The following is a 23,199-nucleotide window of genomic DNA, read 5'->3' as shown; positions in this document are numbered from 1 at the left end:
CATGGACCACAACCCATCTACACCAAGTAGGCTTAGCTAGAGCAGGTTGTTCAAGACCACTACCAGTTGAGTTTTGAGTGTCAGATGGAGGCTCCACCACCGCTGCCAGCATGTGACATCCCTCACAATAATAAAAAAAAAAATTTCTTGTGTTCCAGTGGAATGTCATGTATTTTAATTTGTCCACGTTGCCTCTTGTCCTGTCAGTGGGTACTACGGAGGCTGGCTCCCTCTTCATTGCATCCCATCAGGTATTTATGCACATAGATAAAATTATCCCTGAGCTTTCTCTTGTCCAGGCTAAAAAGTCAGCCTCTTCTCACAGGAGAGATGCTTCAGGCCCTGAATATTTTTGTTCAAATTCCTGGGGCAAGAGCATAGAGAAACTGAAATATGGCTATTAACATACTTCAGAATTCGTATTTTGGGTTACTTGTCCGGTGTAAGTGATTTGACAAGCAAAATAAATACAAACCACAACCACACTTCTCTCAAAAATATTTTATTAGAATGTAGCACTGACTGTCAGAAATGACATTTGGATTACCTTATTTTATAGTGAGAACAGAATCAGTGCTTAATAATGAACAGAATAAAAATATATTGAAGGATTTTTTTCCTTCATCCCTTTTTAATTCTGTTGAGAAACACACTAAAATCTTTTTCCATAAGAACACAGAACACTACAGCAGCGCCAGATGCACTTTATACATTTCTTTAAGCCTTAAATTTGCCAACATGTTCACGAGCTATGATCATCCTTTGAATCTGAGCAGTTCCCTCATAAATCTGAAAAGAAGAATTGCAATAATGTTACTGGGTGATTTTAAAAAAGTTTTAACAGGTATACATTTGTAAACCTCCACGACACTAATCCACTGTGGATTAGGATGTGCAGGAAGACAGAGAAAACAGAGAAAATTCCAGTGTGACAGAGTAATTACAGTGGGCTAAATGAAATGTAACTCATACAAGATACTGAGAAAGTCTTGTTCTCTCAGGTGCTCTTACCTAAAGTCAGTAGGGCTCTCATGAAAATAGACAGGTGATAACATTCCTCTTATTTCAGGAAGAAAATACATAATTTAGATTTTACAAAGTAGGATCTGAAATCATGGGTAGACGGGAAAACATTACTTGTCCTTAAGTGTTGTATTTTCTTTGACTAGCCTTTCAGGGTCATACCATATGTTATCTTTGATCCACTTATTTCCATTGCTTCTTGTTAACTAGTACTGTCTCCCATACAGTTTTGCTTATGGTTTTCTTTATTCTTGCATTTTCTTCTTCTTGCATCATCACTCTATTCTGTTTGTTTGCTGGCAGCAAAGTCAGAAATAGAAAAAAAAGCACCTCTGAAGTTCTAATGCCAGAGGAGGCTGTATGCTCCATAGTCACACTGCAATGTAATGCAAGGACTGAGGCGACATAGCTTAGAGGTTTTAATGTTTCAGCTCCCAATTCTGCCAGAACTTGGTTTGGCAAATTGCTGAAAATCATGCAAATTCACTTATAGGAATAATCTTTCCAGGAACCTTAAAGAGCATTTTAAAAATAAGGATGCTATAACCTGTGTTCACATTAGTGTTCTGGTTCAGAACAAGCTGTTGATTGCCAAGGTGAATTCTCTGCTGCTACTTACCCCATGTTGATCCAGTCCACAGAGCAGACTGTGTTTTGTGAATACTAGGTGCCTTCTGAAACCAACTCAAATGGAAGTTCTGTTTTCTCCCTGTACTAAACACTCACCAAACCCTAGGAAAGCCATAATGGTCCAAGCCTACAACTGGACCCTAACAACTGCATGCCTATCAGGGACATACATTCCAAGGGACCAAACAGGCTTGCTATGAATTCAGCCTGCTCAAACTGCTTAGTGTGTGGCTGTCGGGGTCTCAGCAGCCGTTCCTGCAATCTACCAAACTGCTCCTATTGCACTAAATTTGCACTTGCTGATGAAGACAGGCAGGAAATTCAAGTGTAAAGACTTGAATCACAACTCACAATCCTCTTAAGTAATTATAGGAAAGGTTTTGGTTCATAAGCTGATGGAAATAGTTTCAAAATTCCTCGACTATTAAAGAAAGGAAGTTTTCCAAATTTAAGAGTTTCCAAACCTAAGAATTTCTACCAAAGCAGCCTAGATTTGTAGCCAGACAATACTAGGGCAGAGTAGGGACATGTAAAAATGTTAGCAGTAAACACAATAAAAGGATCATGTAATACCAAAAAGGATCAAACATATGAAAGACAAGTTGAAAAATCAAGTTTTTGTGCATGCAACGTATGGCCAAAAGTATATACCATCTGGAATTGAGCAGTAATACAGCAAAGCATAGTGAAGTGCAAGATATAATCAAGAGACATGGACAAAATAATTGCAAGACAAAAGCCTTTCCTGAATTCTTTTGGGGATGAAGTGGAACTGACAGTCATCAAAAATTTAATACTAAATCAGATTAATTACAAAAACAAGCCTACTTAGCCATGCATTTGGATCACTGTGATGAAAAAACTAAGCAATAATGGGATTCTGTAAAATCAATCTCAATCAATCTGAGTTTCAACCCTCACACCATCGTTCTCTAAATAGCATGCAACCTGACAGGAAAAAAATCCCAATCATAAAGTTCAATTAATCATTCATTTCTTCACTCACATAAGTGAAGTTAGTTATAGGGACCTTTAGATTCCAGCATAGCAGTTGTTTTTCCTTAAACTGAGAAAAATAAATTCTTGGCTAGTGGCAATAATAGTTTTCATTTTGAAGTCAGCTGTAAGGCAAATATTAACTTCCTAGAATCTTGAGAATGACAGCTGTTATAGCTAACAATCATTATAGGTCACGGTCTACGTGCATTTCTTGATATCATCTATTTTGTTATGTTTTATCTAGTCACTATTTATGTTAGATAATGTCAGTAAAAATTACGCCTTTTGCTGAATGCAATTAAAATATTCTTGCTGAATGAAGAACTGTAGCATAGTATATGCCAATATACTAATTACAAGATGTCATGGAATAATTTCTTGACAGTAACACTGCAGTAAAAAACCTGGGATAAAAAACATGTGAGATAATCATTTTACGTGTCATGGTGTCAGCTAGGATAGGGTTAATTTTTTTCCTAGTAGCTGGTACAGTGCTGTGTTTTGGTTTTAGTGTGAGAATAGTGCTGGTAACACATTCATGTTTCAGTTCTTGCTCTGTAGTGCTTACTCTAAATCCAGGACTTTTCAGTTTCCTGTGATCTGCCAGCAAGGAGGTGCACAAAAGGCTGGGAGGAAGCATGGCCAGGAGTGCTGACCTGGAATGGGTATACCCCTGGAAAGGGGTATTTCATGCCATAGAGTCACACCCAGTATATAAACTTAGGGGGAGTTACCAGGAAGGTGCTGATTGCTGCAGGTGGATAGGGTGGGCATTGGTCACTGGGTGGTGAACAACTTGATTGTGCATCACGTGTTCTTCTTGGGTTTTATTCCTATCTGTCTCTCCCTTTTATTATTATAATTTACTTTATTTCTGTTACTAAACTGTTCTTAACGCATGAGATCTACCTTTTTTTTTTTCCAATTCTCTCCGCCACCCGTCCAAAGCAGGGAGGGGAAGGGAGTGAGCAGCTGTGTGGCTACTTAGTTGCCAGAGCAGTTAAACTACAACACCATGACACCCAATACTGATGATATACCTCAACCACAGCATTCTACACAGTTTATGATACCAAAGTTTCAAACAGAAAGTTTAAAAGTAACAGATGATGTTACTGGAAACAGAAAGGAAAAATAAAACCAAAAATCCCAACCGAACAAAAACCACCTTTTCCCTCGTAAGTCGCTGGGGTAAGAAACTGCTTTACTGTTCAGGCTAAGACAGCTGAACTATAAGCAGACATCAATCCAGAATACAGATAGATGGTCAGCAGATTTGCACCTCTGAAGGTTTTCAAGAATAGTGCGATACGTAAACCACCTCTACTTACAAAATACCAAAGCAAGCGTTGGTATTTTGATCAGGATTTTTTTCCTAAGAATTCAAAAACTTCAGAATTGAGAATCCAAGAATTGCAAAGAGTTACCACATTAGAGGGGAAAAAGAAAGAAAGAAAAAATATAATTTATTTCTTTTATGTGGTTTGAGTTTTCATCAAGTGCAATGACTTTTGTATGGAAGTAATTTCCTGATTTGAAATAATTTCCTCATTTGAATGACTCCTTAAATGGAAAGATTACTGCTTTCATTCTAAAATTATTTTTTTTAATAGGTGTACATCATGATTTGAAGTAAGTAGCCATTAGTTTATTCTATATAAAATCTATGCATTATCACATTCTGTTTTACTTACCTGGTAGATTTTAGCATCTCTCATTAGTTTTTCTACAGGATATTCAGTATTAAATCCATTTCCTCCAAAAATCTGCACTGCATCTGCAGCTACTTGGTTTGCAATGTCACCAGCAAATGCCTTCGCAATGGAAGCATAGTAGGTATTCCTACGACCGGCGTCAACTTCCCATGCAGCTCTCTGGTAAGCCATCCTAGCGAGTTCAACTTTCATTGCCATTTCAGCAAGCAAGAAAGACACTGCTTGGTGCTATGATTAAATAAACTAGGTTAATATTGCCTGCTTAAAATTCTATGACATCCAAGAAAGACATCATCTCCTAAACACAGTCATTTTTTTCAAGAAACTCAGTAAGTTGTACAAGAGAAGTTCTACAGAATACGCCTCAGGCTCTCATATATGTATGTTGAATTATACTCTTTTAAGTTTTTGATTTTCAAGTCCATTTAGCCGTAGGGATTAAATAGTGATTATGAAGTTGTTCTTTCCTATTTATGAGATTGGTATTTACCTTGCAGTTTATTCGTATTTTTTCAAAACTGGTAAGCAGCATGATTGGCAATGTATACTATTAGTGTTAATACTGTATGTCTTGTTTCACATACTTCAGATGTTTTCCTCTTTCCTGAAAACCCCGCTTTATTAGCACTGAAGAACTTAAGTATGCCCTTCTGGTACTTAAGTTTTGAGGTTCTGGGCAAAGTTTTCTTTCTGCTTTTACTACCATTATTGATAAATTATAAAAAATTCCTTAAGTTATCACATAGCTAAGTTTACTTATGTTGCAACCTATATACTTGGAAACCCCAAAATGGCAGAGGTATAATATAAAAATTAAGGAAATATAAATATCAAGGAATAACCTTGAAAAATCAGTACCAGTACATCTGGTGTGAAAACATAAGCTTTTACTATAGTCTATCTGCCCCCACACTTACTTCAACAATTGGTTTCCCAAAGGTTTTTCTCTCCAAAGCGTATCTAGTAGCTTCATCAAGAGCTCTTTTTGCTAATCCAACAGCACCAGCTGCTACCTGAATTGAATACAGGCCAGAATAAAAAATCAGAAGTTCCTGCTGTGTTTTATAACCAAGTTTTTTCGATACTTACGGGTGGTCTGGTCTTATCAAAAGCTCCCATTGCAATTTTAAAGCCAGCTCCTTCAGCTATCAATACATTTTCTTTTGGGACTCTCACATCTTCAAAGACGATGCCTCTTGTATCTGAGCAGCGTTGACCCATATTCATTTCCTGAAGTGGGAAATTTACAGATGTGCTACTAAATTGGATTATTCAAAGGTACAGCATGTTTTCATTCTTTTGTTGACTCAAAGCATATAGTTTTTCTTCCCCAAAACACTTAATCTAAAAGTTACCGCATACAAGACAAATACTAGTTTTGTACTTGCAGACCAGCATGCCCTTAACTTGTCTAAGCTGGGCAGTTTACTTTCTCCTTATATGAAATTAGTTCTGTCACTGTAATCAGTCTTCTTGTGTTCCTCTAGTTCCGCTGTCTTTGAGATGCAAGTGGAAAAAAAAAAAGAATCTAATATGCAGGAAGTAAAGGTACACTACAAGTAAATAAATAAATGAGCTTTCCAAGTTTTCAGATTTCTTGCCTACTGTTCAACATTCAGTTTTACCTACTATTAAAAATAGTACCTTTTTTTTTTGAAAAGAGAGAACTACCATTAATATCTCTAAGGCCTCTTCTTTGACCAGCAGTAGCTAAAATTAAAACTCACTATATGTGTCTTTACTGCCAAAATTGTCCAACTTGCTTCTTATTCTTTCAAAGCATACTACTTCTCATTTACTGGCACCTGCCAATACAGTAGTTCTCAAAGACTCTTTTGCAGCTGTTCAAAGTAGTCATCTTCCTTTAGACCATTCTGAATAATTCCTTTTCTGAACTAATAGCTTTAAAATTATGTTTTATGAATAGTTCCTCTATGCTGTGAAAATGAAAAGATGGTTGTACATAAGCATATGAAAATTTTCAGTTGCATAACAGTTTCTTTTCTTTAGTGGTACATTTGTTTTATTATTGGTTTAAACTGAACAATAATTCCTGGCTTGTCAAACAAGAAATACAGTCTATACCTTTCTTCCAATTTGGATCCCCGGGCTATCTGCTTCCACAATGAATCCAGTAAAGGCTTTGCTTGCAGGAGCTTTTGGATCTGGATTGGTACGTGCTAGCAAAAAGTACCTAATGTAAAACAAAGAAGATGGATGCAGTTTATCCTCACAATTAACAGGATATATTTATCTAGCACTTTGAACATTTTTATGTTCATTTCTACCATATAATAAATTCTGTCTGTAAGTTAACAGCCCTTCTTTCTTGCCCATCCTGAAAATAAAAAGAGAGGGAGCAAGAGAGTGGAAGTTTCAAAGATTCAAGATTTCATAAAATTTAATAAAATTATTCTGAGCAACATGCAAAGATTCTCTACCTTTTCTATGTATTGTAAGTCTTTATGATATTACCAGCTTCCCAAATAGTACAAAAGAAACCTATTCATAGCATGTAAATAAAAATTAATGCTTAGGACATACATTCTTGGACATAAAAGTTATCACCTGATTTCAAAGATCTTGATTTTATTTTTCTAGGTGTAAGTTGTAAATCAGTATTTCTCTTAGGAATTAAACAGCTGTAAATCACTTTTATGGTATTCAGTAAGGTCAAAAGAAATCTGACAGATTGTCTTTGGTGGGTCTGCCTTCAACAAGGAAATAACTAGAAAATTCAGCTTTTGGGTAAGTGTATAAAGTTTTTTCCACTTGAATTCAGGAAAATTTTTGTGTTGTGAATCAGTGTGATGTAAGACATTATTTAAGAGGTTTACATTGTAAAAGCACGCTCTAGACATCACAGCCATATCTGCAATATTTGACAGACAGAAAATGTCTTCTTTTCAGAAAATGAAAATTTACGCTACAATCCAACAGCGTTTCTAGCTTCACTAGGAGTAAGAGGTGTTTCTACTAGAATCAGATTTCATTTTGATAGCAGCAAGATTCAAGAGGCCGTTCTTGAGTGTGGAGTCATGATGTCATCACTCATTTTCCTTTTTAGGCTTTGCATAGCACTCGACTGCATTTGTATATGCTATCCTGATAGCTGTCCTGATAAGCTGGGCAGAGATTAAAATTTAGCCTGCTGAAACACAGTGAACATTCAGATTCATATCAAGTCTTTAAAGAATTTAACTGAGAGCGGAGGGGTGGGGTAAAACCACTACATAACAGCATAAAACTATGACACCAGTTAACATACCAGTTTGCTTTCCCCCCATTTGTGATCCACATTTTCTGACCATTAATAACATATTCATCTCCTTTCTTCTCAGCCTTTGTCTTTATACCAGCCACATCGGAGCCTGCTCCAGGCTCTGTTACACAGTAAGCCTAAAAGAAATCAAGATGTGAAGTCTTGGGCAATAACAGTTCTATCTTTAGTCAACTACAAATTAATGCAGAATTAAGTGAACTGCATGGTAAAATCCAAACACCAAATAAACAAAACCCCCCAATAAAACCCCAAAACAACCCAACACATAACCCCCTCTCCCCCAAACGGCTGGCTGAGTAAGGGTTAATTTTCTATATAAATCCATAACAGTACACAAAATTGCCTTTTAAACAGAAACATTCTGTAACTCTTAAGTTATCACTTCCTCAGGCTTCAAAAATTCTCATGGGAAAGCTGAGGATCTTTAAAGTCTAAAAATAAGAGCACTGAGTAACATTTTATGTTTACCAAGTCCTTCCTTTTAGGAGGCTCAGTTGTACAGATTTACATATATTGCACACAAATCTTTACCTCCTTCTATGTAACAAGTACTTTTTATGTAGTATTTAAGGTCACAAACAGAGTTTCATTCCCATCCAAGTTAAGGGTCTCCTTATATAAACCTTGTATTTTTCTTAAATGTCTATAGCCCCTCTTGAAAGGCAAATAAAAACTATTAATTTTTGATAAGTGACTTAGGATAGGGATATTTTTCCAAGTAGTATCTTCTGTTTGCTTACTGCATGTATCTCATTAGATATCTGCTAACTTTCAGTAAATTTCACTGTTTATATACAAATCAAAAAGGGCTAAGCTGTGAGTACATGCAAGTGTTCAGGGAGGAAAAATGGAAAAAAAAAGAGGAAGAAAAGAAAAGAAAAAAGAAAAGGAAAAGGAAAAGGAAAGGAAAGAAAAGAAAAAAGAAAAGAAGAAAAAAGAAAAGGAATAGTACTATTAACATGGTTTAGGAACTTTCTACAGTATAGCAGTTACACTTACACACATAATTGGCTCCTCTGTCATTCTTCCTAAGTATTTTTTCTGCTGATGCTCATTTCCTGCAATGATAACTGGCATTTGCTGAAAGAAAACATTTAGATCGTTAATCTGGCTCTTTCAAGTGCAGAGATTGTAGTTTAAGGGATGTAAGAGAAGACAGAGCTTACCCCTAGGGAGTTTGCTTCAATGGCCGTTTGAACCCCTGTACATCCGTAAGCTAACTCTTCTGTAATAAGGCACGCCTCAAAACTTCCAAGGCCAAGGCCACCTATGGTTGAAGTATTTAATTTACTTGAGGGGATTTAAATTATAACATATTAATATTAGTGATTTACACAACATAATTAACAAAAACGTGTTCTTCCACATACATGTGATTGTGTACTGTGTTTGATTAAGCGTTCTCATGCAAGCTTTTTAAATAAATCCTCATCAGAAGAGTAACAGGTGATTTGAAAATTACATATCATGTGTCCAGAGTTATTGTTTGATCAGTGTGGGACAACTTGCACAAAGTGGCAAGAATGTACCACTCACATTTTTTTACTACTGTATATTCAAGAATTAAGAGTTCCTAGGAAGCAGAGAAAGGGCTCCTGAGCCGAACTCATTTGGGAACAAAAAAGTGTCCCTATTAGCAAACAACGGATGCAGAAATCTGTTTCTGGCAGAAGACAACACTATGGCAAACACTACATACAAATACAATAACAACTACCTCAAAAATATTTGCCTGAACTCTCAGGTGACTTCCTCGGTCAAAGAAATAATTCTCTTTGCTGTCTTTGTTATACCAACCCTCGACAGACATCTGTTACATGAATTTGTCTGGTCTCTTTTTGAATCTATGTAAAATTTTAGCACTTATATCCTACAGGGGCAGTAAGTTGCAAATTAACTCCACACTGCATACAGAACGATCTCCTTTCACTTGTTTTGAATCTAGCCTCTGCTGACGTAATTTGATGCCTTCTAGTTATACTGAAACGGACAGTGAACCATCAATCCCTTTTCACGCTCTCCCATGACACTGACATTTTAGTCACTTCTACAGAATTTACATCTCACACAGAAGATAAAACTTTTATAACCTTTGTCATCCTTTTAGAAACCTTTTCCATTTCCCCAATACTCTCTTGAGATGGAAGGATCTGACCATATAACGAGTTAAAGAGGCAAGTGCAATTTGGATTCAGGCAGCACCATAATTATGTCTTCTGCTTTTTTCTTCATTCCCTTAAGGGTCCCTCTTGACCTTAGATTTTACAGTTTTGACCACTTCTGAGCATTAAGCTCATGTTCACAGGATCCAAAAATGTCTTTTCTGAGAGGCAGTATCTAGTGCACAGCATACCATTTCTCTGAAGTTCAGATTGCTTCTTTCCCTTCACATGCACATAACTTTTTCTTTTTGGAATCGCATTGCCATTTTAACTCTCACTCTGTTTCATGACCTTCTCCTGCAGCTCTCTGAACCAGATCATCTTTTCTACACTGAATAACTTAGTATTATCAGCAAATTAGATAGATATTATATATCACCTTTGCATTTACCCCCTTTTCCACTCTACAGACATGCCAAATAGCACAAGACCCAGCAAGGCTGTGCTGCTAATTTTGCCAGTACGAAACCTGATGATTATTCAAACTTATTTTGGAAGTTCAAGTATTCTCTATCAACCAGCGATCCCTTGTTCACACATTTATTAGCTACTTCAGAGAACACCAGTGATTTTATGAGGCATGAGTTCCTTTCACTAAAACCCTTCTCTAGCATATCATGTTTGTCTGTATTACTCATACACCTTATATGCCAGGACTCTGCTGTATTGCACTTAATCTAAACTGAAAAACTGTCCTTCTGGGATAAACTCCTAAATTGCTCCAGCCTGTATCAGAGACTAGAACAAAACATGACCTTCTAATTTCTCTGCCTAATCAGCTGACACTGCACCAGGGGAACGTTAAGCAGCTGTAATCACAGTAGAAAAATCTGGTCATAAATTACTAAACCATAATCTGTCTAATTTGTCTCCTGATTACACCCACACCTAGTAACACTTGTATGTGTCAATTTGCCTACTGATTAAATTTAGATTATTCAAGTATGTGACTATTTATTCGGTACAGAATCCATAATTACACACAAGAATCTCATCTAATGTCTTTTCGTTGTTTCATTTTACAGATTAAAAAGAATGTTTACTTACCACAGCTTTCTGGTATGTGTGAATTCATAAGACCAAGTTCCCAAGCCCGCTTTATAAGTGGAACAGGATACTGAAACAGACATGGAAAAATCACCTTCTCATTCACCACAACCAAAACTTTAAAATTTATACAGGTTAAGATATTTTTTCCCCAATTTCTCCCTTACACTATCGTAGATTTACCTCTCCAGTTCTATCATATTGTGCAGCAACAGGAATAATTTCCTCCACAGCAAATTTACGAGCAGTAGCTTGAAACTCCTTCTGTTCATCAGTAAGTTCTATTTTTAAAAAGGAAGAGAAAAAGACCACAAATTCTCTACTGTCTTTTATTTTGCCAATTGTCAAGACTATGATAAAAAAGTAAACAAGAGCATCCTTCCAGGACAACCCAAACCACCACTGTGCGGGGCTCTCCAGGAAGCAAAAAAAGCTCAGTTTCCTCTTCCTCCTGGGAAAAAACCCTCCATTGTTCTCTGATCAACACCTACAATGCACTTACTTACATCTGATGAAATGATCCACAAAATATTGAAGACGAAGTAGAGAGGACTGTGTAACATAAAATGTATTACCAAAAGAAACGAGAATGCTATGCTAATTAAATGCATAAAAAGACAGAGGTTGCCCAAAGATCCTGACTCTTCAGTTTCAAACATCTAGCTCTGATCCTCTAAGTTTGCTTGTATATATATTACATATAAAATGCCAAGATGAAGATGATTTCTTTTTTTACATTTCTTGATAACCAAGTTCAACTGTGACTACATTTAAGTACTGTAACATTGAAAACAGCAATATGAGGTAAGTATTCAAAGCTAAGACACTCTGGCAATTAAAAAAGCTTAAGACAGACATGAGTTAAAAAAAGAAGAAACTCTTAAGAACACTGCACGCATATCTGCCTCAGTTGAGGATAAAGTTACTTTGTTTTTCAAACTATTTTTTTAATAGAAATCTATTTTGAACAAACACCTTCATTTTAAACTCATGGTGAGCTACAATATAGGATATTATTTCTTCTTAACTCTGCAATTTGCCCATAATTGTTATATTTCTTTCAAAAACTGTATTACTTACCAAAGCTAAAGCCAGCTCCAGGTTTGCCTACATGTAAGTTTTGAGCAGGTTTACTAGAATGTGACCTCCATCCATGCCCTGTGATGGTTTGAAGCATTTGCTAAAGAGGAAAAGAACATGAGGTGTAAGATCTTTACAGCTCAAGCCTCCAAAAACTACTAACCTATCTGCAGCATGACTTTAAATGCAGACTCCCTCTCTAGAAATGGTATCACATCAAGTATAATACAATTACTACAGTCATAAAGGAATTACTGGCTACCTTGTGTTTTGCTCCTGTGGCAAGCAGCACTTACATGAATTGACAGCTCTGCCAGGGATCTCAGCCTTTAACAGGACCAAGGGCGAGTGAACTGCTGTATGCACTTTTAAGTATTGTGCAACTATTTAAAATTTATTAAGCATAATTAAAATTTATGTTCACAGAGACACAGCAATATATATTTCTTTCATTTATACACACAATCATCAAAACTTCATTTTCTGGCCCTCTAGTGAATCCTACTACCCAATGTTTACCTACATGCAGATTTAGCAAGATTTTAAAAACAACCTACCTATTAGCCAATATATCAGAATATTTTGATAATGTCCTAGACTCATCTCTGCTCTCTTTTATTAAGCTGCTGCCACTGACACTTGGTGATTATTATTATATTCCAAATAGGACAGAACACAGCAGACTATCTGAAGTTTATTTTTCTTCCTAATACTTATCACAAATTTATTCTTTTTCATAGTAAATATTTTCTTTGCTTTTTTAAGTTTAGAGCCCCAAATATTGTTGCTACAGCTATTTTCAGAATGTCTTAATACTGTGCAAAAACATGTCTGAATCTGTTTTAAGAGGTTGGTTTACTCTCTTCAAGAGCTATGAATCTCTGAAATGGTTGGAAATTAGTGAAAAATATGTAATTGGATAATTTTTAGGACAACCCAAATCAATACTGCAAAAACAAATTTGCTTGAACGCTAAGAAAAGGCTTCTGCTTGATTTTCTTATGTGAAAATGTAGACTTTAAAAAAATTGAATTAATGACAGTGATGCAAAAAATATCACAGAAATTTTACTGTGAACTCTAGAAGACAAGGACATTACAGAAAGTTACATAGTTGGGGAGGCAACAAGTATCTTCAAAAAAGTTACAGTAGATAAACTGTCCTCTTAAAAATAATAATGCTATGTGATAGATGGTTATAACACAGCACAAGAAGCATGAAGAATACTGCAAATAATAGGTATCAACACAGTGAAAAAAATATTTTCAGAGGATACTGAAAACATCTATAAAGTTCAAAGGTGAAGAAATGCAGAAGGACCACTGCTAGGCACAGAAGAGGGAGAGGCTATGACATACTGTGCTGGTAATGTAAGTTTATTAATAGTTCAAGATTGCATTTTCCAGTAGGTAATATATTATTAATTTCAAGTTTTTAAAAACAATAGACATTGCAAAACAGCATCTTGCTAAGTTTTCTGTTACTGCTACCTCTCATATTAAAAACAATACCACAAACATCTAGAAAGACCTCGATTATTCAGAATGATTTATACCTTATTTTATCTGGAAAAAAGACAAGATGAGGTTGAAAAAAAGTCAGGTGATTGTATTTTTTTTTCTTTTGTTTTTTTAAGGAGCAGCCCTTGATACACTAATGCATAGGTTTGCCACCAAAAGGTTTTGTCTGTGCTTGGATTCAAACTAATGCTAAAAGTGATATCCTGTATGAAAGGAGTTGTAAAATTTAAACCAGTGAACTTAGGTCTGTTGTGGTATAGTATGCAAGGTAACACTGAAGATTACTCTGGAAAAACTCAACAGTACCCCCACAAACAAATATGGACAGATGGGATTCATACCTGGAAGCTGCATGACTGATCAGGTGACAAAGGATGAGGGTTTGCTACATGTAAGAATTTGGATGACCATCTGTTTACTTGTCAACTTTCCTATTGCTTGACTCTGAGGAGCAGTTAGATTCAGTGAGAAACTACTGCTAGTTATGTTCAGATGAAACTCCTACTGCATTTCCTTGCGCTATTGTATAAAATCTGTCACAATTACAAATATGATCATCAGTGTAGCGAGACTAACAGTGGAAGAATGTGCTGTCAGGAAAAGGGTGTTACAAGGCTACTCACAAAAGTGATGCAATCTCTTTATCACCTTGATGCCAAAAGAACTATAGAACCTGTTTGAAAAGATGCACATCACAGAAAATGATGGGACAACAATAAGCCAAGGGTCACTAACCTTGATTTTCCCTCACATATCTCAGGGCAAAAATGAGAAGAATTACCAAGAGGAGTTTGTTGTTGGGGTAATGTGTCAGGAGGGTGAACTTGAAATACTAATTTCCTCCCTATGGGCTTCCTTTGCCTAAAACATTACTTTTGATCCGTAAGATACCAACTTCAGATGGAGACTTCTTCCCTCACTGACTTCCTTCACTCTCACAGCAACACTTGGGACCTGTGGCCAAGCTGCATCAATTTTGGGAAAACTAACGCTGCTGCCAGGAGGCTGTGAAGGGCCTTTCAAGTAATTCAGACTCACGAATGCCTCTGGAAATGGGGAATCCAGAAAAAGGCATGTGTAAATGCTAAATGTGTTTTGAATAGTTTTTATTTTCTAGTTTGAAGCTGTGAGGTTATTGGTGGTTCAGTACAGTAGAAAGTTTGTACTTAAGAAAACCAACTATTATACGTCACACATATTTTTAAAAAATTAACATACGTAGTACAGTTACGTATTCTAAAGGAAATGCACTGGATAAAATACCCTGAACTATAATCCCGGTGTTTTGAAGCCGTCTCCACCGTCAAATGGGAGGTGCCAGACACACACTTGGCACTGGGCGGCCTTTGCCACATGAGGAGCCCCCGGGCTGCGCAGTAACGCCGCTGAAGAACATCATCTGGCAATACCCATTCGAACCGTGAGGATTACGGCCATAAACTCAGGTAATAGTGCGAGGCAGGAAAAACAGCACAGCGAGCAGATTCCAGCCCCACCGGCTCTCCACACAGAGGCAGCCCTTATGCCTACAGCTGTCCCGACGCTCACGGCGGGCGGAACCCGGGCTGGCCCCGCCGCTTCCGCCCTTCGCCCTCTGCGATCCCGCGGCCCTTCCCCGCCGCCCGGGCTCCCCCGGCCGCCAGCACCGGCAGCGCCTCGGTTCGGTTCGGTTCGGTTCGGTTCGGTCCGTCCCGTCCCGTCCCGTCCCGTCCCGTGCCTCTCCCCGGGCCTTGTGTCCTCCGAGCGTCCGCCCGGCCCTGCCGCTCACCCGCGTCGCCCTCAGCGCAGCCATCTCGGCGGGAGTGCCCTACAGCCGCAGCAGCTTCGGCGGGGCGGTGCTCGGGCGGTGCTCGGGCGGCCGGGGCGGTGCCGCGCGGGCCAACCACTGAGCGGAGCGGCCGGGGAAGCCCTGGACTCGATCGCCCCGCCCAGCTCCTGCGAGGAGAGCTGCGTTCTGTGACTGGACCGGCCCGTCCTCTGAACACGGCCGGTGTCCGAGCCGCAGGCTTGGCCAGTTTGCTGTCTGTTTGCTGAGTGTCCTAGGCTGGCTCCAATCACCTACATCATTCACCTGTTAGCAGAAAAGCCCGCGTAAGCAGTTTTACTGTAATTTGCGCCTCAGGGAATCATAAACTCGTGTTTCGGAGGTGTGCCAGGAACTGGAAAGTGGGTGGGCCTGGCGCACGGGAGTTGTTACCAACTGTGTTGATAGTTACATAAAATGTATTTATAAATGCTCTTAATTCCGGTTGTGTTTTAAAGGAAAGGCAATGTTTTCGGAAATCATCTGCGGTGCTTAAAATACGCTCTTCTGAATATTATTGTTTCGCTGTTGTACAGCAGTGTTATTTAGGGGTTTATTAAAACAACGATTTCAAGAAGAATGGCACTCTTGATTTTTCTACGAATTCCTTTTTTGGTGTGACATTTTAACAGAATTAACAAAACAAAGTATTTCTCTGGAAGCTTGATTTTGGATAATATTTTATTTTGCATAAGAATACAAAATAATATGCCACAAACATTTTTGCATCATTATTACCTTTTTATGTTTGGTTCTTAATTGCTTGTTTTGTTTCTCACAGTTGACAGTATTGATTTTGTAGTTAATACCAAAGAAACAGTTTGATAGAAAACTAGCCATGCAAAAGTTATTTCTGGGCATATTTATCAACCGTTTGAAAGGAGGTGATTGTAATGTTTTATAGACTTCATACTGTTGTGACTGTAGGTGATTACCTAAGGGAGACACGTAGGCAGCTTTGATTCAGTGCACAGGCTGCTGCTTTTTCACTCTAATATCAGTAGAATTTTTTTTCCTGTAGTTTAAGAGTAATTGAGCAAAAGACATAAGCATAATTTATAACTCTATGTTGCTTAATTATTTTTGAAGATTCTGTATGTTCCTGTTTCAAGTACTCTATACCTTTGGAATGTAAAGCTGTAGTGGGGCTTTTAAATACCAGTGCTCAAAGTCTGCATTTTGTATTCCATTTTATATAGGGTTCTGTTCCATAGGTCATGTTTATGAATGTAGTGTGGGAATTTAATTACTGAGCAGTCCATTTTCTGTCTATATATTATTTAACAATTTGTGCAGTTTCTGTGTATGCAATATCTTTTTATTCCTCAGTTTATTTATCATTGCAACACTATGTTGTGATGATATATAAGGAGATATGCTAATCCCATTTGAAAGCTTTAAAGTTTGAATTTTTGATTTGCGGCATGGATTTTACCATGCATATTCGGAGATGGCACACATGAAAATTCTAAAGATGCATAGATGGGTTCAGAGTCTGTATGAAAAGCTGATGTCATATGTTATATATCCTGTGATATGTAACAAGTGACTTCAGCTGACTGATCATGCTTAAACATCTGTAAGGATGCTGTACACTAAGCATAGTTGCTAGCTGCAGGAAGTGATTTAAATCCTACAGTGATCAGAAATACAACATTATTTCTAGATGCCTTTGAGATGAGGATGCATATCCCTTTAGTAGGTGAATAAGCTTTTGTTTCAGGTGAAGAGGCAGCTTTGAACTGGGTTGAGGACATCCCTACAGCAGGATAAATCAGTACACTGAGGGAATGCTGACATCAGGAAGTAATGCAGAACAATGCTGTTTGGTTTATACAGTGAAATGTAGTATTCAAGACCTATAAAACATTTTGGAGTGTTTTTACTTCAGGCTTGGCAGAGTGCTCCCTAGTAAGGGGCTGGAACATGTTGGGTGCACTCCTAGATTGTGTCTTCCAGTAAATTTCATCCAAAAATCAGTTCATGTGTTTTGAGATCTCTCTGTGAATCAAGTAAGGCACAGTAAGTGAGGACAATTTGGAGATTCCCCTCAAAACTACACTCCTCACCTGAACTGAACTGTTCATGTAGACCGAGACTGAGAAGGTTGTTGTCTGAAACTGTCCAATTGAACAAATTGAGTCAGGAATACACTGTAACATCTGCTGTTCTCCAGGTCTGCCTTACACTGGAAGCATCTTTGCATGTGAAATTGGCTACTTGCTTCTGAAGACAGATGTCTATACTTTCTGGAAGCAAGCTTCTGTAGTAAAAAGCTGCTAACCATCTGTGATTTCCTGCAGGGTTGTAGAGGTTAAAGAACAGAAGTTGTTCCAGAAAAAGGAAGGAAAGAGTGCATGGAGCCAAGACAAAAGTGTTCAAGGACATTACTGCTAAATGACAGGAGCAACTGGGTTAAGGTAATAAAACCAGCTGCTCACTATGCAGCTTGCACTTACGAAGCTATACCCTTGCTTACCTTCCTTCTCTCCTTCAAATTGTTTTCTTACTACCTCTCTTCACATCTCCTTGGGTAAATGAATGAGTATTTTTTTGGCAATATGTAGTCAACATAGTTTTTCCAAAGGCAATCTGGAGGAGAAAATTCAAAGCCCAGGTGGTCCATGTCTACTAAGTATTTGGGAATTGAGGGGTATGAAAGATGGCAAGGTTATCTGTCAAAGCCTGATCCATTATAGCTTAGAGGTTCAAACTTATTTACGTAAGGAGTGACAACAGATAGAAATTTCCATAAGTTGTACTTAGATTTTTTTGCATTTCTCTCTGAAGCAGGAAATATAGCATCTGTCTTTCATTTTTATTTTCTCAAATGCTTACTATTGTGCCATATTTCTTAATTAATACTCCTCTGAAAACTTTTACTACAGTAAGAATTGTATACTGCACAGTATGTTGCTTTATTAATCTATAATACTCTCTTCTATATTAACCAGCAGAATGCATGATGCTTACTGCTGAAACTTATAACTTAGCAAGTAAACACAGTAAGATTATTACATTGCAAACTACAGCTCATTGTCATGGTTTAGGGATGGTATTCCCCAATTTTTAGTTGTCATGTTGAGACTCTCCAAACTACGTTGCCGCTCACTCGCTCTCTCTTCTGCTCCTCCTGTGGCAGGCTGGAGAGAAGAATTTAGCATCTGTTACTTGGAAGGGTATGCAGGGCAATAAATTGTATGATAAAACATGGAGGGAGACACATTCTTACAGGAGCAAGCTAAATGGATTATGTGCTGAAGATTTGACACTGCTTAGTTGTAATCCAAGTTTGTACGGTCGATTAATAATCTGATCTCTGAATTTCACTTCTGTAAATTCCATATTTTTCCATGCTCCTCCCAAAACCTTAAAAAAGTATAAATTTTATTATGTAATGTTAGATATAGGGTTGTTTGAAGATATTGTAATGTCGTAGTTTAGGAACGGTACTCCCTAATTTAGTGCTCCCATTGAGACTCTCCAAACCACGCTGCTCCTCGCTCACTCCCTCTTCCCCTCTCCCTCCCCCTATGGCAGGCTGGAGAGGAGAACCGGAGGCACAAAATGTAAAGATTATAGGTTGAGATAAGAACAATTTACTGGAAACAGCAATGAGATAAGAAAAATTAAAAGTAACTGCAACAATAATAATAATAAAATTGTGCAAAAGAGAGACAGTGATTCACATGGAAAATGCTCATTAATCCTGACTACCCCAACCAGAAGCAGCCCCTTCCCCCTACCCCAGCAATGACGAGAGGTGATATAGAATAACCTCTTGGTCCTGGCCATGTGCCTCCTGGCCACTGCAAAAATTAACCTTGTCCTGGCCAGAAGCAGCATGCTTATCCCTTAAAGTTAGCAACTCTATTCTAGACTGAAGTGTTAATTTTTATTAGTAATTTTTAGTGTTTCACAGGTTTGGGGTTTTTTTTAATTGTTAACAATAAACAGGATTTTACCATTTGTTAATGAACTTTCGTTTTAGAAATGGAAAGCAACTAGAATTTTCTGCAGTGATTTGTGTACTAAAAGTTTACTTTTTTACTTTTGTGTTTGTTTACTGAAGTTACTGCAGTAAACAAACATAGTAAAATTTAGTGTGTAGGTCCTGAATTCATGATCTATAAAGCAGAATAATTTTTGATGTAGTGCAATGCAACAAGCATGGTAACTTCTTCTTAATAGAATTAGGATATAATGTTTTGCTTTTCTTTGATCCCTGATACAATAGTAACTTAAAATATATTAAACCAAACATTTTTTCCTAAACTTCTGTTGCAAGCTCTTGTGATATTTGTATTTTGTCTTGGGTTGTCTTGGCATTTAGTTGGGGGGGGGGGGGGGGTTTGGGTTTTTTTTTTTCATGGTTTTTAAAGCAGTAAATTTATTGGTGGGGAAAAACAAAAAAGGAAAGCACCTTTATGGAAACTTCTGAATGATCTAAAATCAAGAGAATGTGATTCTTGAATTAAAACATTTTCAAGTATATTTTTATATTGTTTAATTCCTGGGTGTCACAAACAGTACTTAATTTAAAATTTTCAGTCTTATTAAATTACAAAGTCATAGCTGCTCTAAGTCTTGAAAGTTTCTTATTTTGACTACTATATGTAAACACATCAAATATTTTTCCTAAATGTCATAAAACCACACTGTGTTATATTCATGTGACTATCAAACATGAACTGTAAGGAAAGAGAAGGGACAGATGTACAGAGCTTGAGAACAAATAAAAAACAAACAGTGGCACCCTGTAATAATTTTGCTCTCTATTGACTTTCTGAAGAAACAGAAAGTCAGTAGAAAGCTCAGAAGATTAACTTTTGAACCACACCTTAGTGTAAAAATCACCTGTCCTAATTTTTTTTTTAAAGTATGATGAGACTTTTTTGGGACTAACTGCTTTAAGAAACAAGTACTTACTTAGACAAGCATGGCTTTTGCTTGCATGAAAGATAAGTTAATCATTAAGAAATAGAGGTAGATCTAGCCATGTGTAAAGGAAGCATCTAGGACATTTTTGCACTAAACATGCTGCAGATGGCACATTAGCAGCCTAAAAATCCTCAAGATATACTGTTTGGTACATTTCTTCTTGTAGAATCAGATATTAATAAAAGTCCAGTTGTAGCGAACATATCTCTCTCAAATGAATTTAACAATTGTAGGTTAGAACCCGGAACAGTGAAGTCACAACTCTGCCAGCCCAAGCTGACTAAAGGTGAGGTACCAAATAAGCAGCACCGTGACAGTACGGTGGGTGGGATTTTAATAAACATTTATATTGTAACACTCCATTTGTGGCTCTGCAGGACCATACCAGTGCTAACATTTAATAGTGTACAAGAACCTAACCATGTAAATCTGTATTGATACAATGTAGACACTAATTTTATAGTAAAATGTGTATACTTATTTTTAGTAAGGGCAGCAAATGATAAAAACACAAAGTAAAACATGCCTTAAATCACAAGAGTTCAGTTTCTGTATCAGCTGACAGAACGTAAGCCTGCATAATAAAGACAGAATTCAATAATGATTATAGGTGTTGCTTGTTGTTGAATTGTATAAGGTAGAGTTTAGAAACACTAGCTGAGATTATAGCCCTTTTGAGGCACATGCAGTGAAAAAGCAAAGAAGGGGAGAAATCTTGGGTTGGAGATTCTGGAAGAAGAATAATGGAATTGACCATATGAGCACAAGAAGGTGGTGATTGAGATTTTCATATAACGTTCATGTGACAAACAATGCCCCAAACAATGCCCTTTGCAACATGAATAGCTGAAGCTCATTTTGCCGTGGAAGCAACAAGACTTGTACCAGGTCAGACCAAAGGTTCATCTGGCATAGTATCCAGTTTATGGCAGTGCAACAAAGAATGGTCAGGAAATGGTTCCAGAACATATCATTTACCAATAACGCAGTGATTCTTTTTATCTTTTTTTTTTTTTTTTTTTTCAAAATTTTTTATACCTTCCAAAATTTTTTCAGTTTGTAAGTTTCCTGAGCTGGAGGTGATACCTCTGTGTTTAATAATGCTTCATAGATGTCTCTTCCATTAACTTGACTGGTTGCTTTTTGAATGTGTTGGGAACCACAGCTTAGTTTCTACACTATGAAGAACCACTTCAGCTTGCTTCTTTTTAATCAGACAGCTGCTAAATTCATTTGTCATCCCTACTACTTGAATTCAAGCAGGCACTGAACCATCTTTGAGGCAGTCACCCTCTTTGGGTCAAAGATTTAATAGAAAAATATCTTCATACCCCCATAGCCATTTCTTTTCCAAGCTGAATAATCCTCTTTGAGTACTTTCTACAATGTCTTAGCTTTGTGTCAAAGAATCAGAATCATAAAGTCACTCATGTTCTTGCAAAAAGATAAGAGTATAAGTTCTGTGCTCTTTTTGTGTGATTTTCTGTTACCTTTTTTTTTACTACCTCTGAACAGTGAAAAGTTTTGTATAATATCTATGATAACAAGATGTGGGATGTAATGGTCTACTCAAAGCTCATCTTTGTATGTAATTATTTCTCTGCACCCCTTGTCTGTGTCATTTTACATTTTATTTGCCCTGAGCTTATCTGAAATTCTTTCAGCCCCATAACTATTGGCATCAAATTTTCCCACTTCAGTATTCCTCTCCTTTTTAAAATCTTTGATGAGTATCTGGAACAAGAGTCCCAACATACAAGCCTTTGAGATTCCATGGGTGACTCCACCAATTTAACACATTTTTGATTTAGTCTTCAAATTAAAAAAAAAAAAAAAATCATAAGGTTATGTGGAAGGAAAATGTGTGCTTCTTTAAGGATATCTGGTCATTAATCTTTTCAGTGCAGAAATGGAGAACAAGAAAAGGAGGAAGCCATAAACAAGAACATAAAGAGACAGAGACCTGACTGACAAATGGTAAGGGAGGCAGGGATGAGACACAAATCAGACAGTCATATTAACTGATGAGGAATGTTTATTTCAGTATGGTTATCTGATCAAAGGTCTTGTCAAGTGAGATAACAAGAAAAGGTGGAAAGCCACAAAGAAAATTTGGAGACACAAACTTGACAGTCAAAGGTAACAGTGACAAATACAAGAAACAAACTGCCTCTCAGTAAACTGCAGGCAAACTTTGCACCTGATGAGATGCAAACCTGAGGGTCCATAATGTTGGAAATGGATCTGTGGAGCTATTCAAACTAATGAAGGAATGTGCAGGGGAAGGGCATCTGGAGGAACAGATGAGAAAATAAAGAATGGGCTATTAAATGGACTAGTCATGTTAAAAAGGGCAGTAAGTACACTTGTCTGACTGAGCCCAATCTCACTATCCCGTATGTATGTGTGTTGTAAGGATGAAGTGGCAGCTACTGAGGGTCCTCCTTGAATGGATTTGGTACCAAGGTTACATTTGGGAATGTGGGTACCCACTGGTGCTGCTGGTGTCAGGGAGGCCTCAGTATCTGCTACTGGAGTGGTGGGAGGTCTTAGCTGCCAGCTGCTGCGGTGGGAGCAGTGCACGTCCTGAAAATCTTCCACTGGGAGGGACTGGTGTGGGTGAGGTGAGTGAGGGGTTCAGCACCAGTAGCCGGAGCGTGACCACATGTCACAGCCCGTGTGCATGGCGCTGGATGCTGAGGGTGCCAGTATCTTCCCCATAGTGGGTGTGCGTGTCTCATTTCCTGGCAAACTTCAAGCTGGACTTGCTAATGAATGGGAGACGTCAGGTGAGCAGACAGACAGGGATCCATCCTGTCATCCATGGTGACCTGTGAGTGTGGAGTGCCTGTGGGATGTGTGAGTGAAATACGTTTGCAGCAAGCATCAAGCTGAACCAGCCTGGAAATAAGGTGCTCCTGAGGCAGGTAAGAAGGCTGGGATCTGGGCAAGGGTACTGGGTGAATGTTCATGTGCTTGGGCATCCAGGGAGTCT

The 23,199-nt window shown here is 37.7% G+C and overlaps 1 protein-coding gene and 2 long non-coding RNA genes across 3 annotated transcripts; 2 read left to right on the top strand and 1 right to left on the bottom strand.

Moving 5' to 3' along the window:
* Positions 1 to 486: 486 nt before the first annotated feature.
* Positions 487 to 15,326, bottom strand: ACADM (acyl-CoA dehydrogenase medium chain). The gene is made up of 12 exons (XM_042031027.1): positions 15,228 to 15,326; positions 11,940 to 12,039; positions 11,043 to 11,140; positions 10,860 to 10,929; positions 8,817 to 8,917; positions 8,650 to 8,730; positions 7,636 to 7,766; positions 6,453 to 6,561; positions 5,457 to 5,597; positions 5,285 to 5,380; positions 4,347 to 4,595; positions 487 to 789 (listed from the first exon to the last, which is right to left on the bottom strand). The coding sequence occupies exons 1-12, from the start codon at positions 15,249 to 15,251 to the stop codon at positions 718 to 720; spliced, it is 1,272 nt and encodes a 423-aa protein (XP_041886961.1). The 5' UTR covers positions 15,252 to 15,326; the 3' UTR covers positions 487 to 717.
* Positions 5,594 to 11,492, top strand: LOC121665983. The gene is made up of 2 exons (XR_006016532.1): positions 5,594 to 5,915; positions 6,969 to 11,492. It is a non-coding gene; the product is annotated as an uncharacterized LOC121665983 (long non-coding RNA).
* Positions 15,327 to 15,429: 103 nt separating the features above from the next.
* Positions 15,430 to 20,808, top strand: LOC121665982. Its single transcript, XR_006016531.1, has 3 exons — positions 15,430 to 15,550; positions 17,567 to 17,683; positions 20,438 to 20,808. It is a non-coding gene; the product is annotated as an uncharacterized LOC121665982 (long non-coding RNA).
* The last annotated feature ends 2,391 nt before the right edge of the window (positions 20,809 to 23,199 follow it).

This window comes from Corvus kubaryi, unplaced genomic scaffold, assembly GCF_017639235.1.
Source record: "Corvus kubaryi isolate FWS band 111438036 unplaced genomic scaffold, C.kubaryi_AGA036_p1.0 37334, whole genome shotgun sequence".
In the NCBI taxonomy this organism is placed as follows: domain Eukaryota; kingdom Metazoa; phylum Chordata; class Aves; order Passeriformes; family Corvidae; genus Corvus; species Corvus kubaryi.
This window is presented reverse-complemented; position numbering and strand designations above follow the sequence as displayed.

Coding starts and splice junctions, on each gene's coding strand:
- ACADM (XM_042031027.1), bottom strand. CDS start 15,251: ATGGCTGCGCTGAGGGCGACGCGG. Junction 5,381..5,456: donor TTGATAAGACCAGACCACCC/GTAAGTATCGAA, acceptor TATTCAATTCAG/GTAGCAGCTGGTGCTGTTGG. Junction 4,596..5,284: donor TTGGGAAACCAATTGTTGAA/GTAAGTGTGGGG, acceptor ATTTAATCATAG/CACCAAGCAGTGTCTTTCTT.